At 34.0% G+C, this 17607-nt stretch overlaps 1 protein-coding gene across 1 annotated transcript in view; it reads left to right on the forward strand.

Moving 5' to 3' along the window:
* The window catches only part of AGPS (alkylglycerone phosphate synthase), a 141678-nt gene that overhangs the window by 44892 nt on the left and 79179 nt on the right, over positions 1-17607 (forward strand). The window contains exons 3-8 of the mRNA XM_082630379.1: positions 2270-2360; positions 4428-4548; positions 4644-4718; positions 9068-9139; positions 10863-10942; positions 12170-12250. Coding sequence (XP_082486505.1) covers positions 2270-2360; positions 4428-4548; positions 4644-4718; positions 9068-9139; positions 10863-10942; positions 12170-12250 — 520 coding nt within the window. The remainder of the gene's footprint in view (positions 1-2269; positions 2361-4427; positions 4549-4643; positions 4719-9067; positions 9140-10862; positions 10943-12169; positions 12251-17607) is intronic.

The raw sequence follows: 17607 nt of genomic DNA on the forward strand, positions 1-17607 counted from the left end.
CATAACAACGCTTTATGTTTACTTAAATAAAAATTTAAGAGTACCATTATAAAATATACATTTTGAAATTTGTTTTGGTCTTTTCGGAAAGTTATTTTATTACTGCCACTGTAACACATTGGAATATTATTGTTTACATATCAGCCTTCTTCACTACACTCATCTAGGGTAGGATATTTATTTTATCTCTCTATTTCTAGCACGTATTGCTATTTAATATTTTGCCATCTCTGAGCAGTATTTCCAAAACTGAAAAGTTGCCTCTCTAAGCACTTGAGTTTTCTGCACCAATATTCTCATATATATACAATTAAGGATTTCTTGTATATATGAAATAATGTTTATGTTTCATATAAGCTCATTTAAATAGAGTTTGGGATAGAAGATATAGGAAACGAAATTTGAGTAGCACATCTAATTTTTTCATAGTATTCCTGCTCTATAGAGCTCTTTAGTGTGTTTTAAATTTATTGTAGCACTTCATGTGAAATATAAGCACCTTGCAAATCTGGTTTATTTTCCTTTCCCTGTTCTTTTTCTAGTTGTTAAATCATAAACTCCACGATACAATATTATAATTTTTAAGAGTCATATATACTTTAAAGAAATTAAGAAAAATAGTCAATTATATTTACTCACATATTTACTCTTTGTCATTATTTATTCTGTTGTGAAGATTTCACTGTATATTTAGTGTTATATTTCCCTTCAGCTTATAGAAGTTTCTCTGGCATTTCTTGTAGGTGTGCTGGCTCCAAGTTCTCTTAGTTTTCATCTGAAAATGTCTTTATTTTACTTTTGTTCTTGAAGGATATTTTCATCAGATACAAAATTCTAGGTTGGCATTCTTTTCCTTTCAGCACTTTAAAAATGTTGTTCCGTTGTTTTCTGGACTTCATTGTTTCTGATGAGAAGTCAGTCATAATTTTTGTTGTTATTACATTATATGTAATGTGTCATTTTTCTCTAGATGCTTTTAAGATTTCTTTCTCTCTCTCTTTTTTAAGTTGCAATTTGACTATGATGTGCCTTTTGTGAGTTTCTTTGCACTTATCTTCTTAGAGTTCTCTGACCTTCTTTAATTTGCGAAGTTATATCTTTCATCAAATTTGGAAACTTTCTGTTACTATTTCTTCAAATACTTTTTTTATTCCTTTCCCTCTTTCCTCTTCTTCTTAGGTCTCCATTTATATGTATGTTAGTATTTTTCTGTTGTTCCACAGGTCTCTGTAGCTCTCTTTTTCAATCTTCTTCTCTGTTCTTCAGGTTAAAAATGATTTATTGCTCTATCTGTAAGTTCACTGACATCTCCAGTCTGTCCTTGAGTTCCTCCAATGAATTTTTATTTGAATTTTAATTATAGAATTTCTATTTTGTTTTTTATAATTTCTGTTTCTCTGCTGAGATTTATTTTCTGTTATTCACTGGGAACATACTTTCCCTTTTGTCCTTTAGTGTAGTTATAGCTGTTTTAAAATCCTTGTGTGCTATTTCCAGTATCTTGGATCATCTTGGGGTTCTTATTAATTGCCTTTTCTCTTGATTATGGATCACATTTTCTTGTTTGTTTATGTCTGGTAATTTTGAAATGTATCTTGGACATTGTTAATGATATGTTGTAGAAACTCTGGATTCTGTTACATTCTTCTGAAGAGGCTTTTTTTTTTTTTTTTTAAACCAAGCAATTAACTTGACTCATCTCAAGTTTCCTTCTTTGGTGGTGAGCAGCTGAATTATCTGTTCTGTTCTTTTAAGCTTAGCTGGGCTGCTTAATGTCTGCTCCATACATGTGTAATTCAAGATCAGCCAGACATTTGGACAGAGTTTATACATAGGTCCCTCTGACTGACTCCTGGATTTGTGTGATTTTTCTGTACTCTTCCTAGATGTTGTGTTCACTGTGAACACTGTCTTCTCTTTCTTTCAGCCAGGAAGACTGTAGGTTTTCTGCATTCTTCTTTCTTTCTGTGGTACTAGCTGGGGCTTTCCCTCAGGCTAAAGCCTGTTTAAAAAATAAAACGAAACTGGAAACTAATATAGGGCTGTTTTCTTCTTACTCCCTTACCACCTATTTTTGCCTGGTTTGGGGCTATCTATACTGCCCTCAAATAGTTGGGTTTTGTTTGTTTTGTTTTTGTCCAGAGCTTATCATTATGTATGGGAGGGTTGGTTTGATAGGAACTACTTGACCATTACTAGAAACAGAATCTAAGATTTGAACTTAAATGAAGATACTTTACTCTAATTTTTTACCTTCTTTGTACCTTAGGTACCCTCTTAGTGGCATGATTTTGCCAACTTTTAAAGAGTGGATCCAAAATACCCTTGGAGTAAGTCTGGAGCATAAAACTACCTCTAAAGTAAGCAAATAAGAATGATTAATAATATTCTTAACTGTGTGTGTGTGTTTAATCCCAAATTAATTAGACTTATCTTAGTAATTTGTTATAGTTATTTAATATATTTGTTATTTTTTTGTTAAGAAGTTTACTAGTCATATTGGCTTTGTTAGGCTTTCTAGGGGTGATTTTAAAAAAAATTTCTTTTAGCATCACAGATACAGAGCCTAATCTCAGCATTTATCTGAGATTTATCTGGCAAATTTGTAATCCTCTCTGAGCCTCAGAGTTGTAACTGTCTGTCCTGTGTGTCACAAGTAGTAGTGAAGTTCAAATGAATGAATTCTGTGAGAGAACTTCGTTACAAAAATATAAGTTGCTTTTATTTTTAGGTTTTGTAATGAACTGACAGTAATCTAGAATTAATATAGAATAATTTAAAATAAAAATATAATGTTACATTTACTAACAACATTTAGAATATTTGCAGATTGAAAAAAGTGAAGTAAAAGTTTGATTAAGATATGAGTGATAGAGAATTTTAGTTTGCTCATGTGGTGTCACTTTTCTGATGGGGGTGGTTAGAATCCTTTAAACTATATACGTATTAAACTAATGAAATAGTTAACATTTCTTTATATAATTATAATCTTTATGATTTATTAGTATCATTCACTAGGGCATGGTATTCTGTATCCCTCTAACTGAGTATAACTTCCATAAGTGCAGGGGCTATGGCTTACACTATATTATCCACTATATCCAACATATTATTAAGGACTGTAGGTATTCAGTGAGTGCTTGTTTGGTTTATTTATAAATCCACAGTTACATTTTATTCTAGTATTAAATTAGGCTAAACAGCTAATTCCTATCCCTCTCCAACCAAATTCTTTTAACTTTTCTTTAAAGATCTCTTCTATTTCCTTTTTTGACTATTTGTGATTACTTTTTTTTTTTTTTTTTTTTCTTTTTGCGATATGCGGGCCTCTCACTGTTGTGGCCTCTCCCGTTGCGGAGCACAGGCTCCGGATGCGCAGGCCAAGCGGCCATGGCTCACGGGCCCAGCCGCTCCGCGGCATATGGGATCCTCCCAGACCGGGGCACGAACCCGTATCCCCTGCATCGGCAGGCGGACTCTCAACCACTGCGCCACCAGGGAGGCCCTGTGATTACTTTTTTGACGCTGATGCAATCTATATACCATATTCAGAAATTTCACCAGTTTTACATGCACTTCTTTTTTCTGTTTTGAGCCCTTTCAGTTTTCAATAACTTAACAAAATAGTAATCTGTATGATGGTATCTGTATGATGGTGATAGTCTCATTTAACAGATGAAGAAGTCAAGGCTTGCAGAAGTTGGGTGACTTGCCCAATGTCACATAGCTTTAAAGTTGAAGATTTACTTTTCAAGTTACCTGTTAGTTGAAATTAAGTATGAAGTTTATGATTATGTTGTGAGTTTTAAAGCAGCCCTGTAAAAATGGGTTTATTACTTATTGGGAGGCTTTTTGCTGATCATTTAAAAATAATAAAAGGAAATGATAAATTTTATCTACAGGTGAAAACGTAGTTAATGCAAAAGTTAACTATCTTTCCCCCAGTGTCCCTAGTCTCAAATCGAATTTGAGACTTTGTTATCTTCCTTGTTCTTAATTGTAATCTTTATTTTTATCTTATTTTATTTATTTATTTTTTGACCACGCCACACAGCATGTGGGATCTTAGTTCCCTGACCAGGGATGGAACCCTGGCCGCCTGCGGTGGAAACGGGGAGTCTTAACCACTGGACCGCCAGGGAAGTCCCCTTAATTGTAATCTTTGAAATAATGAAAAGGTGGGCCATAGAAGCAAAAGAGAAAACATAGGCTTTTATAACTTATGTTACAGAATGTGATTAACCAGAGCATTTGTAATTGGTTACTGTCACAGAGTTGGTTTCTATATGTATTATTTGTTATTTTCCTATTCTCCTGTCCTAGTTTGGATGTAAAAAAATTTACATTTTATAGTCACTCTCTGTAACATAGGTATTCAAATATTATTTTCTAAAAATAAGTCAAAGAAAACCAATTTTATTTTCTAGGCATCCTTAAATCCTAGTGATACACCTCCTTCTATTGTAAATGAAGATTTTCTTCATGACCTTAAAGAAATTAATATTTCATATTCACAAGAAGCAGATGATCGAGTATTTAGAGCTCATGGTAAGCAACTTTACGTAAGTGCTATTTATTTTTAATTTGTAAATTTCCTATAATTTAAGATGTTTTTGCATTTTCTTTTTTAAACCTCAAAATAGGTCATTGTCTTCATGAGATATTTTTGCTCAGGGAAGGAATGTTTCAGCGAATTCCTGATATAGTTTTATGGCCAAGTAAGTTCTTGTTTTTCTTTGTATTATTTAGTATTGTTAAATTTTAAGTAAATTTAGTATTGGAAATATGTACTTTTAAACATATGAACTATAAAAAATATAGATCGCTATATTTTTAGAGTTTACTAAAGGTCATATCATTCTTAATATGATCATCCCTGAATGATTGGTTTTAATGATTAATTTTGTTGATGATTAAATCTTTATTTAGTATGTACATATCCTTTTGTGAAGTCAGTAGAAAAATGTATTTTGGGCTAATTTGAAAGCTTAATGAAATTATTATCGATCAATGATATATTCAGATGTATAGAAACTCTTAACATAACTGATTACTGAACTAATAATAGTAGTTTATTGATGTTAACTTGTGGGCTAAAAAATATGGTATTCAAATGATGAATAAGATGAATAACAACTTGATGAACAAGTTGTTTAATATGGATATTGTCTTTGATATAAATAATTAAATTTTGAGAAATTAATTTCATTTAGGGATTTGGCTTGAGATGGAGGATGGATGAGCTTTCTGTTATTGTTTTGCTCTTGCTGATGCTTAGGCACTATATTTATATATATGGTTTTATATCCACGTCTTGTAGCAGAAACTTTAAAGCAGAATACAGGTATACTGCTCCTTACTGTCCATAATTACCTTTTAAGAAGTTATATTGATCTTCTGATCCTTTTTTCTCTTCAGATTCCATAAAAGGATTATATAGAGTGTTTTATTTTTCAAAAAATTGCCTCATTCATGGACTCTCAGTTCTTAGATGTGATCCTTTTCCTTTGCAGGGAGTATCTGAGGGAAAAATCCTACTTGAATTTGGGGATAGGAAGGAGGGTGACATATATAAGGAGAAAACAATCTATCTGAATAGTGTATTGGTGCCCAAATCAAGTCTAAAATTTTGTTCTGTTGAATCTTCCAGTATAAGAACTTCTTGGAAATAGTTTGTTTCCCAACAGGTTGTCAGTTCACTGAGGCCTTTATCTAACTTTAATGTAAATTTCCTTTTGGTAATAAAGTTCAGGTTTTTCTTTGCATGAGGGTAAGTTTTGAGACAATATGGCAATTTGAGACAATGTGGTATTCCATAGAGTGGAGGTGGCTTTCTCATCTTGCAGTTTAAATATCTACACACCATATCTGTATATATACATATGTATACATACCTAGGAAGTCTATCGTTGTGGATGTCTTTAAGTCTGTCTGTATTTGGAGTCTGAATTCTACATGTTGCTTTAATAGGATGTCTAGGGCTTATCTAAGAGTAAGAACTTGTAATATATGTAACTTTCCTGATTTGGAGTCATACTTAAACCAGGAATTGTCACCATTGTGATCTGTACACAGTGTAGCTATTTCTACCTTTCGTTTAGTTTGGACAAGTAGTTAGTTACTTATACATTGTATGTTGTCTGTGGTAAGTATACTTATAAAAATAAAGTCTCCTTTAGCAGTACTTCACTTATTCAATTTCTGCATTATTTTCAGCAGTCTAAGTATCAAAACTTTAAGCCTGTGAAAATATGTGCTAGGTACTGTTTTGGGTATTGAAGATAAGACACTGAACAAAACACAAATCCCTATTCTTAGGTGCTATACAATTAAGTGGGGGCAGGAGGAGACAGAACAATAAAAAAATATTTAATGTAGCAAAGGGTGGTAAATATTATAAAGAAAAACAAGGCACAGTAAAAAGATAGAGAATAAATAGGGTGGGCGGTGGGATGAGGGAGTGATGTGTCAAATAACATTGTAAGGAAAGCTTCTGATTTGGTGACAATCCTTGAAATAGTTTTGCCTTATTAAAGGTTTTTAACAGACATCTTTGGGTATTTTATTAATTATTAATGAACTAGTATTCCATTTATTAAAAATTTTTACCACAGATAGTAAGCTTTATAGGCTTAATCTGAAAGCTTGAAAATGGATTTTTATTAAATTTGGAATGATGCAAATGACATATATTCCTAGCTTTAAGAAAACCTGGGAAATGATAATCATAACTTTTATAGAACAGTATTTTTACTTTCATAAATGGATATTAATTTGTATATTTTCATTTGTATCCTTATTTCCCTTTCAGGTCCTAAGCAAGTGATACTCAACTTTTGCATGGTTTCCTTGCTTCAAATCTGTTTTTCCTCCATGCCATTCCATAATTTATCAGGAGATTGATCTTTCTGAAACACTCTCTTTGCCATGTTGTTCCCCTCCTTAATTCCCTTTTGCTAGTCAAATTGAGTCTTAGCACCTCTTGCTTGGTGTTTAAAGTCTTCTGCCTTCAGGTTTTTAATACTTACTTAACTTTTACACTGAAAAGTACCCTTTGGTGTGTACAGTAGAAAGGAGTTTGTATGCAGTATATCATGTATAATGTTTAAAGTTTTGTTTAAAGAACAATAAAGAATCATCAATGGATGCAAAAATTAGTGGGCAAAAGTATGAAACATTTATGTAATCAAAGTATTTCCTCACGAGATATTTATTAATTATAGTTTTTTAAAATAAATTTATTTATTTACTTGTTTTTATTTTTGGCTGTATTGGGTCTTTGTTGCTGTGCGCGGGCTTCCTCTAGTTGCGGCACGCGGGGGCTACTCTTCATTGTGGTGCACGGGGTTCTCATTGTTGTGGCTTCTCTTGTAGCAGAGCACAGGCTCTAGGTGCACGGCCTTCAGTAGTTGTGGCACGCGGGCTCAATAGTTGTGGCTTTTGGCTTCTAGAGCGCAGGCTCAGTAGTTGTGGCAGGCGGGCTCAGTTGCTCTGCGGCATGTGGGATATTCCTGGACCAGGGCTTGAACCCCTGTCCCCTGCATTGGCAGGTGGATTCTTAACCACTGTGCCACCAGGAAGCCCTATAGTGTTTTTATATGGAGAAACCTAACAGTTGGCCCTTCTGATCCAAGGGTTCCACATCTGTAGGTTCAACCAATGCTGTTCAAAAGTATTTGGAAAAAAAATTACATAAAGGCAACATGCCAGTAACTATTTATATAGCATTTACATTGTATTTACAACTATTTTCATAGCATTTACATTGTATTAGGTATTATAAGTAATCTAGAGATGATTTAAAGTATACAGAAGGATGTGCTCTAGGTTATGTGCAAATACTATGTCATTTTCTTTTCTTTTTTTTTAACATCTTTATTGGAGTATAATTGCTTACAATGGTGTGTTAATTTCTGCTTTATAAGAAAGTGAATCAGTTATACATATACATATGTTCCCATATCTCTTCCCTCTTGCATCTCTCTCTCTCCCACCATCCCTATCCCACCCCTCTAGGTGGACACAAAGCACCGAGCTGATCTCCCTGTGCTATGCGGCTGCTTCCCACTAGCTATCTGTTTTACATTTGGTAGTGTATATATGTCCATGCCACCATCTCACTTTGTCACAGCTTACCCTTCCCCCTCCCCATATCCTCAAGTCCATTCTCTAGTAGGTCTGTGTCTTTATTCCCATCTTGCCCCTGGGTTCTTCATGACCATTTTTTTTTCTTAGATTCCATATATATGTGTTAGCATACAGTATTTGTTTTTCTCTTTCTGACTTACTTCACTCTGTATGTATGTCATTTTCTTTAAGGGACCTGAGCTTCCCAGATTTTGGTGTCTGTAGGGGTCCTGGAACCTATCCCCTGTGGATACTGAGGGACTACTGTACTGTATTACTAAATGATGAAAGTTAACATTACCAGCAGTGAGACTTATGTACATCATGCGCCTCCAGATACAATGCACTGAGAAAGGCACAGCATCACTTCTGTGGAATTCCTGCCAAAATGTATAAACTGAATTTAATCCTAAGGAAATAAGCAAACCCAAATTGAGGGACATTATATGAAATAACTGACCAGTGCTCTTCAAAAGTGTCAAGGTCAAAGTAGACTGAGGAACTATTTCAGAGTAAAGAAGACTAAGGAGATGTGACAACTAAAATGCAGTGTGTGATCCTGGTCCATAAAAGAGGACATAGTGGAATAGCTGGCAAATTTTGAAAAAGGTCTCTTGATTAGTTAATAGTATTGTATCAGTGTCAATTGCTTGGTTTTTATAGTTTTTATAGTTATATAAGATGTTAGTATTTGAAGCTACTGGGTGAAGGAAATCTTTGTACCATTTTTGCAACTTTTTTGTAAGTATAAAATTATTTAAAAATGAAAAGTTAAAGATAAAAAACAGTTTTTTTTTAAATATAGTGATTTAATTGTTAATGAGTGAATAAATGAAGGAAAAGTTGAGACACTAAAGAACTCTATAGACCCTTGTTTTGCAGGGTTACCCAGATTTTGTTCATGTCCTTGTGATTAATTTATTTTCCCTTTTTTCAACAGCGTGTCATGATGATGTAGTTAAGATTGTGAATCTAGCGTGCAAATATAACCTTTGTATCATACCAATTGGTGGTAGGTATTGTGTGTTTTGAATTTTAATGTGATGTAAATTTGTTCTATTTTGAATATTTGTGCCATCCCACTGAAAACATTCTTATAATTATGAAATGGTTATCTTGAAAAATTGGTTTATGGTGTTTATTGGTTATGCTGGTTTATTACTGTTCTGAGTAGATCTACCTAAACTGTTTGAGACATGATTTACCCTTAGTTCATGGCTTCTTTCCCATGTGGATACTAATTGAAGCTGTGACTTACTGCCTAAATAAGAAAATGTTCCTGCTTTAGTAATTACTTTCTAACCTTTATCTTAATAGAGAGAATATTATTTTTCAAAGGCTAACTATACCCAACATAAATCTTTGAGAAGAAGGGATATGCAACTAGGACAGTGATAACCAAATCAGTAATATCTTTTAATGCTGAAAACTAACATTATTTTACATTTTAAGACAAATTTAATCTCTCTTGATCATTCACCAATCACATCATTTTAACAGCTTACACAAGCCAAAGGAAATTGCCTTCACTGACTGAATTGGCATTGATGGAATGGAAATGGAACCTCTGCAAATCAGAAGTTCCAGATACCTTCTTCAGCTGATACTTGCCGTTGAATTCATGCAAAAAAGGCATTACACTGCTGCTTTTTTTTTTTTTTTTTTTTTTTTTGCGGTACGTGGGCGTCTCACTGTTGTGGCCTCTCCCGTTGCGGAGCACAGGCTCCGGACGCGCAGGCTCAGTGGCCATGGCTCACGGGCCCAGCCGCTCCGCGGCATGTGGGATCTTCCCAGACCGGGGTACGAACCCGTGTCCCCTGCGTCAGCAGGCGGACTCTCAACCACTGCGCCACCAGGGAAGCCCTACACTGCCACTTTTAATGAAATATTTTTCTGATTTCAAATGACTTTGACAAGAAATAGTGGTTACTAATCACAGACATGTTAACATTGTTTCACCGTGTAGATCAATACCCCCTGTACTTGCATCAAGGTGACTTCCACTTATATTCTGTCCAAAAGATATGAAAGTACCAATTCAAACTTTATTCTGCTATATAATGGTACAGATCTGGTTAAGAACTGAGAACACCGTATTGTTCCGTATTGTTATCAAGAAAGCATTTTTCCTTTGACAACAAATGTTAAGTAGGAGTACATTGTTTAAATTCTTCTATATATTAATTATTCTATATTAAAATCACTTTTTCACCAAAGAACATATAAATTTGTTTTTGAATATCATATAATCTGGGCAGTTTTAACTTTATATTCTAATTTATTAAAGCCTTTTTGCATGGGAGTATAAGATAATATTTTAAATAATAAGTGAATCTCATAAATATGGCAGAAAGGAGATAATGGTGTCTCTAGTTGTATAGGATGGGTATTTTTTCTTTTACGCTATCTCTCCACAGTAATCATTAGCTTAGAACTTTTCTAATCATGTTTTTGGAGTTCCACAAATTGCTAGGGGCTTCACTTGAGTGTGCCCGGGGGATGGAGCCATATCCCATTACTTTCAGCCCCATAATATTTCTTCATTTTGGCATGCACCATAAAATTAAGGTGAGTTTGCTTATAGTGTGTTAGCATTTGCAAATTACATTTTGCCAAGTAGAAATAGGTATTATTTCCTAGAGGGCCTATCTGTATACTTTGTCTTAGGGATTTACCCTAGAAATGTAGCTAAAATTAAAATATTTAAGCATAGTTGTTGTTTCCTATTTTGGCAGGAGGAACAAGTGTTTCATATGGCCTCATGTGTCCTGCAGATGAGACAAGAACAATAATTTCTTTGGACACTTCACAAATGGTATATGATAATTTAAGATGTATTTGAAGATAGTGTTTGGTTTTAAAAGTTGTCTTTATGGCTCAGTCTTAGTTATTTTTAAAAAGGTATATTGTCCACTTTGTTTAAAATTTTTTCATCATTATATTTTACCTTTGTCTTCAGACCTCTAAAAGCTAAGTTCACTCTTACTCTAAGTCATATATCTTGATGGAGTCTACCAAATTGATATGTGAAATTGACAATTTGAGAAGCATGGATTGGAATAGTGATACAATAGATGACCTGATTTGTATTGTTAAAAAAAAAAAATATTTGTTAATGTTAATTTGAATCATCAAAACTTAGTTGTTCCCCAAATTTTTACTAATGCTATTGCATTTTTGCTTTTGGAAGAATAGAAGAGCTAATTAATTTTAAAATTAACTTAAAATGAATAAAGGTGCTAATAAACTTTAGGATTATTTTGTGAAATTTTGGTTCATTATGGTCCAAGAGTTGGCCATTGTGCTATGTTAAGGTTTTAGTTTGGGTATGAACTTAATCTTTGTATAGTCAACAATATTCCTGTTTATATAATCTTTTATTATAATTAAAAATTTAATATTTATTATTATTTCATTGAAGTTTTTCAAGCATCAAAGTAGAGAGAATAGTATTTCTAGTCTCTAGATTAAATAATTATTTACATATATTGGCTTTATCTTTTTTCCTCTACTATTTCTAAAGCAAATCCTGATAGTATGCTACTTGACACCAAATATTTCTGTGTATTTCTTTTAAAAAGGACATTTTCTCACTATATTATTACCACTTCTGGCAAAATTAAAAGTAATTCCTTATATCATTTAATATCCCGTCCACATCATTTTCCAGTTGTCTCAAAATTGTCTTTATTTTATAATTAATTTCATTGTTCAAACGGGGATTCAGACAAGGCCCGCATTAGCTTTTGGTGGTTTCTTTTAGTCTCATTTTATCTGAAACCCTCTTCCTCACTTTCTGAATGTCTATGTTTTAAACCAACTCCTGTGCAATATACTGCCTGTGTTAACTATGTCTGTCATGTTGTATAGTCAGGAACAAGTGGAGCTTTCTAGTGTGGGTAACCCTACTTGCTTAATTTCTAGTGTGGGTAACCCTACTTGCTTAATTTCTATCTTGTCACTTGCTGCTTTCAGTTAGGAAGTTATGTTTCCTGAGAATGTCTGTTCCTGGAGATGAGACTTCTTTCTTCTTTTGCAACAGAATCGAATCCTCTGGGTTGATGAGAACAATCTGACAGCTCATGTAGAGGCTGGCATAACAGGACAAGAGTTGGAAAGACAGGTATGTTATTTAAAATTTTCAAAACTGCTGTGTATCCCCTCTATGAATAAAGTACTTTTCACAATATATTCACTGAACAAGCTTGTTCGGTTTCTGTTGTGGGTCAGATATTGAGCTAGATGCTATGAACACAGTAGTGAATAAGGCACCCATCCCCTACCCTATGAAAGCTTACGTTATATTATGACAGAAAGTTAGGTAAATAGACAGTATGGCTCAGTGAGAATTGCTAGGTGAAGGCTAAATGTGGGGTGTTAAGGCTCATCAAATGGGGTTCGAAGAGAAGGAGTTGAACAAAGATGGTATCACAGAGGACTTGGCATTTTAAATGAGGATTAAATTAGGATGAGTGAGAGTGAAAAGGAAATGGGGTTGGGGAGAACAGTCCAGTCAGGGGAAGCAGCGTGTGTGGAAGATTTACAGGCAGCTGTTGCTTTGGGTGATCTGCAGATAGCTGAATATGGCTGAGATCTAGTCTGTGTATATGGGAGAACACATATTCTTGGTGTTTGTATTTTGGATGAGTGTACGTATAGTAGTGGTAAAGGGTGAAGCCAGGAAAACATGAAGAGGTCAGATCATAAAGCCCCAAAAGTTTGAACTTTACCTATGTACTTAGTTTTCGTGAGCTACTGTGTGGAGGATGGATGGGCACGTAAAGGTGGATTAAGTGGCTGCTGCAATAATTTGGACAAGAGCTGATGGTGACTTGAAACAAAGTCGTAAGAATGGAGCGAAACAGAACAAGTTGGACACAGAATTCTCAGAAATTAACGATAAATTTGATCAATTTGGGTAGATGTTGGTATTTGCTATTCATTGAAATTTTCAAAGCATAATTTTATTGAAAACTGCTCATCTCATGAATAGGTAGAACTCCTGGAGTCCTTATAGCACTTTTTGGGATCCTAATGAACTTTAGGAAACTTGAGGTTCTCTTCATGGATTTTAAGCTGGTAATTATTAAAATGTATTGGTTTCTTCAGCCCTTTCAAATATGGTCAAGATGACTGTAACTCAGCTTTTGTAAACAAAAGTTAGAAAGTCTAGTTCGCTGGTGATGAACTGACCATTTTGTTCAATTTGGGTTACAGAGACCCCTCTTTCCTACCTTTTTTTTTCCTTCTTCTTCCTACCTTTTAACAACACAGAGAGAAATGTGACATGCTTGTTGATCTTTTTTTTATTGTCTTTTTCCATATTTCATGGGAAAGAGTTGAATGAAGTTAGTATGCTGGTGACCAATTCTGGATGAAAGGTTTTGAAAAACATTATTAAACTTTTATCTTTATTTTTGATTTAATGCACTAAGATACAGAGAACTAGAATAAAATTGAACATATTCATTGAGGCATTAAAGATCTTCAGTAAGTCAAGGTTTTATATAATTCAGGGTAATTAGGTTTGTTAATTATAGTTTATAATGAACTTTGTGGGTTGAATAATAGTATTTAATGAAAAAAACCTGTAAAAAGGCCTGTATTAGTCTTCTGTTATGCTGAGAGGCATTATCAGCACAGTGATTTTTTTTATAACAAAGGATGGCCTTTCATGTCTATAATTTTATATCCTTTATTATAGCATTTGATGTAGTATTTTAATCTTTCCAAGTTTTTTTTTTTAAAGGTTAGAATTAAAATTCAAGGAACATATTTCCTTGAAATTTAAATGACATTTTCCTAGACTAGGGACTTCTGATATTTTACCTACTAGTTTATTTCCCTAAATGCCAATATAGAACATTTCTTTTTGCCTCTAGTAGACTCTAATATAGTTTCTACAGCTGTGTTAATCCCAGTTCAAGTTCTTCCTCATTATGTTTCTGTATTCTTCAGTTTCTTCTTCAGCTGAGGTAACCAACTTAAAACTTCCTGCTTTTTCATTCTAGAAGTTTTAAAATGACACAAATATATTAGTTGGGTAGCACAAATTTTCATCTTTTTAACTTGTAGATTACACTTTTTAATATGTATGAAATTTAAGGGAGGTCATTAAATGTTAACTTTGGATTTGGGAATTTGTTTCTAGGTTTATTAAATCTTTGGCTACTTAATTTCATTAGTTAATAGTCTGGGGATATGTGACTTACGTTTTCCCCCCACTAGGGATGCATTTCTCAATGCCTCAGTTTCTTTATCTATAAAATGGAGATAATACCTACTTCATAAAGTTTTTGTTAGGATGAAATAAGTTAATAATGTAAAGTACTTAGAACTTTTATTCATTCCACTAATTTTTATTGAGTACTATCTGCTTCATTCAGACACAGCTGACTTTAAATATTTCTTCTGTATGCCAAAGACTCCTAAATTTGTATCACCTCAGACTTCTTTCTTGAACTCTAAACTTGCATATCCACTTGCCTAGTTGACGTCTCCACTTGTATATCTAATACCCATTTCAAACTTAACATTTTAAAAAATTGAATTTCAATTTTCCCTCCACAGTTTGCTTATTCTGCAGCCTTCTCATTCCCAGTTGGTAGAAATTCAGTTCTTTGGGCAGCTTGAGCCAAAATCCTGAGTCTTTTTTTTTTTTCTTTTTAGTATTTCTAAAGGGTGTTTTTATTTTAAAAAATATTTATTTATGTGACTGCACTGGGTCTTAGTTGCAGCATGCGGGCTGTTTGTTGCAGTGCATGGGCTTCTCTCCAGTTGTGACGCTAAGGCTCTAGAACGCGTGGGCTCAGTAGTTGCAGCATGCAAGCTCTCTAGTTGTGGCACGTGGGCTTCAGAGCACATGGGCTCAGTAGTTGCAGCGCATGGGCTCAGTAGTTGCAGTGCAGGGGCTTAGTTGACCCACAGCATGTGGGATCTTAGTTCCCCCACCAGGGATCAAATCCACGTCCCCTGCATTGGAAGGCGGATTCTTAGCCACTGGACCACCAGGGAAGTCCCTGCTTTTGTTTTGTTTATAATAGTTTCATTGAGATATAACTGTCATACAATACTGTAAACTGCAGTCATTTAAAGTGCACAACTTGATAAGGTTTGGTATATGAATACAACCATGAAACCATCACCACAATCAAGATATAGAACACATACACCAATCCCAAAAGTTTCCTCTTGGCCTCTTTATAATTCTCTCCATCCCACCTTTTCCATATCCCTGGCAATCACTGATATGCTTTCTGTCACTGTAGATTTGTTTGAATGTCCTACAGTTTTATTAAAATGAAATCACATACTCTTTTTTTTACAAGGGTGGGGCGAGGGTTGGCTTCTTTCACTAGGCATAATTATTTTGAGATTCATGCATATTGTTACATGTATCATTATTTTATTCCTTTTTGTTGCTCAATAGTATTCAGTTGTATAGATATACCACTGTTTGTTTATCCATTCACTTGTTGAATGCTTGGATTATTTCCAGTTTTGGGCTATTACAAATAAAGCTGCTTTGAACATTCACATGTAAGTCTTTGTTTGGACATATACCTTCCTTTCTCTTCGGTAAGTATCTAGAAATGAAATGGCTAAATCATTTGGTAGATATATATTTACCTTTTTGAAAAACCACCGAACTTTTTCCCAGAGTGATTGCATCATTTGATATTCACGCTAGCACTGTATGAGTTTATCTACATCCTTGCCAATATTTGTTATTGTTAGTCTTTTAAAGTTTAGTTGTTCTAGTAGGTTTGTTATGGTATCTTATTGTGGTTTTAATTTGCATTTCTCTAATGACTAATGATGTTGGAGATCTTTTCAAGCGCTATTTGCCATCCATATGTTTTCTTTGGTGAAGTGTCTCTTCAAGTTGTTTGCCCAATTTTTTAATTGGATTGTTTTCTTTTTATTGGTTTTTTTTTTTTTTTTTTTTTTTTTGCGGTATGTGGGCCTCTCACTGTTGTGGCCTCTCCCGTTGCGGAGCACAGGCTCCGGACGCGCAGGCCCAACGGCCATGGCTCACGGGCCCAGCTGCTCCACGGCATGTGGGATCTTCCCGGACCGGGGCACGAACCCGTGTCCCCTGCATCGGCAGGCGGACTCTCAACCACTGCGCCACCAGGGAAGCCCTTTTATTGGGTTTTGAGAATTTTTTTTAACATATTCTGGACATAAGTTCTTTTCCAGATATATACTTTGCAAATATTTTCTCCCAGTCTGTGGCTTGTCTTTTCATTCTCTTAACAGAGCCTTTTGAAGAGTAGATGGTTTTTAATTTTGATGAAGTACAACGTACTTAATTTTTTACTTTATATATCATGCTTCTACTGTCATATCTAGAAACTTTTGCTTCACCTGAGGTTACAAAGATTTTCTCCCATTTAAGTTTCATAGTTTTTAGTTTCTATTCAAGTCTGATGAGTTTTGAAGATTTTGAGTTAATGTTCATGTATGGCATGAGGGATAGGTTGAAGTTCATTTTTTTTGCGTATGGATAATCAGTTGTTCCAGCACCATTTGTTGAAAAGACTATCCTTTCTTCACTGAATTGACTTTGCGCCATCATAAAACATGTCTGTTGTCATTTTTATATAATATGTAATATATAATAACGTGCATCTAGTCTGGACTCTATTTTGTTCCATTGATCTGTTGTATATCTTTATGCCAGTACCACACTATTTGGATTCTTGTGGCTTTATCATAAATCTTTTTCAAAGTTGTCTTGGTGATTCTGGGTTCTTTGTATTTCTATATGATATTTATAATCACCTTGTCAATTTCTATTTTAAAAAGTAGCCTGTTGGGGTTTTGATTGGGACTGCATCAACTCTACATCAATTTGGGGAGAACTGACACCTTAATATTGAATCTTCTGACCCATGAACATGGTATAACTTTAGTTTTTTTAAGGTCTGTTAATTTCTCTCAGCTGTGTCTTGTGGTTTTTAGTGTACAAATATTTCATATTTTTAATAGATTTGTCATTAAGTAGTATATATTTTTATAAATGGTATTTTAAAAAGTTTTCAATTTCTGAGTGTTCTTTATTAGTATATAGAAATAAAATTGATTTTTGTGTATAGCTCTTATATCTAGCAATCTTACTAAATTCACTAATTAGTTTTAAAAGTTTTAGCTCCCATTAGATTTACTACATTTATGATCATGTTTTTTGTGAATAAAGACAATTTTACTTCTTCCTTTCCAATCAGTATGCCTTTATTTCTTTTTCTTACCTGATTGCACTGACTAGAACCTCTAATGCACTGTTGAAAAGAAGTGAAAGTAGACACCCTTATCTTGTTTGTGATTTAAGAGAGATGCATTCAGTTCTTCACCATTAGGTATGATGTTAATACTTAATGTGTAGGGGGGGTTGAAGAAGTTCCTTTTATCTTAGTTTGTAGAGTGTTTTTATTAGGAGTGGATTTTGGATTTTGTCAAATGCTTTTTTGTGTCTGA

The sequence above is a fragment of the Mesoplodon mirus genome (genome assembly GCF_964341445.2).
Source record: "Mesoplodon mirus genome assembly, chromosome: 8".
NCBI lineage: Eukaryota > Metazoa > Chordata > Mammalia > Artiodactyla > Ziphiidae > Mesoplodon > Mesoplodon mirus.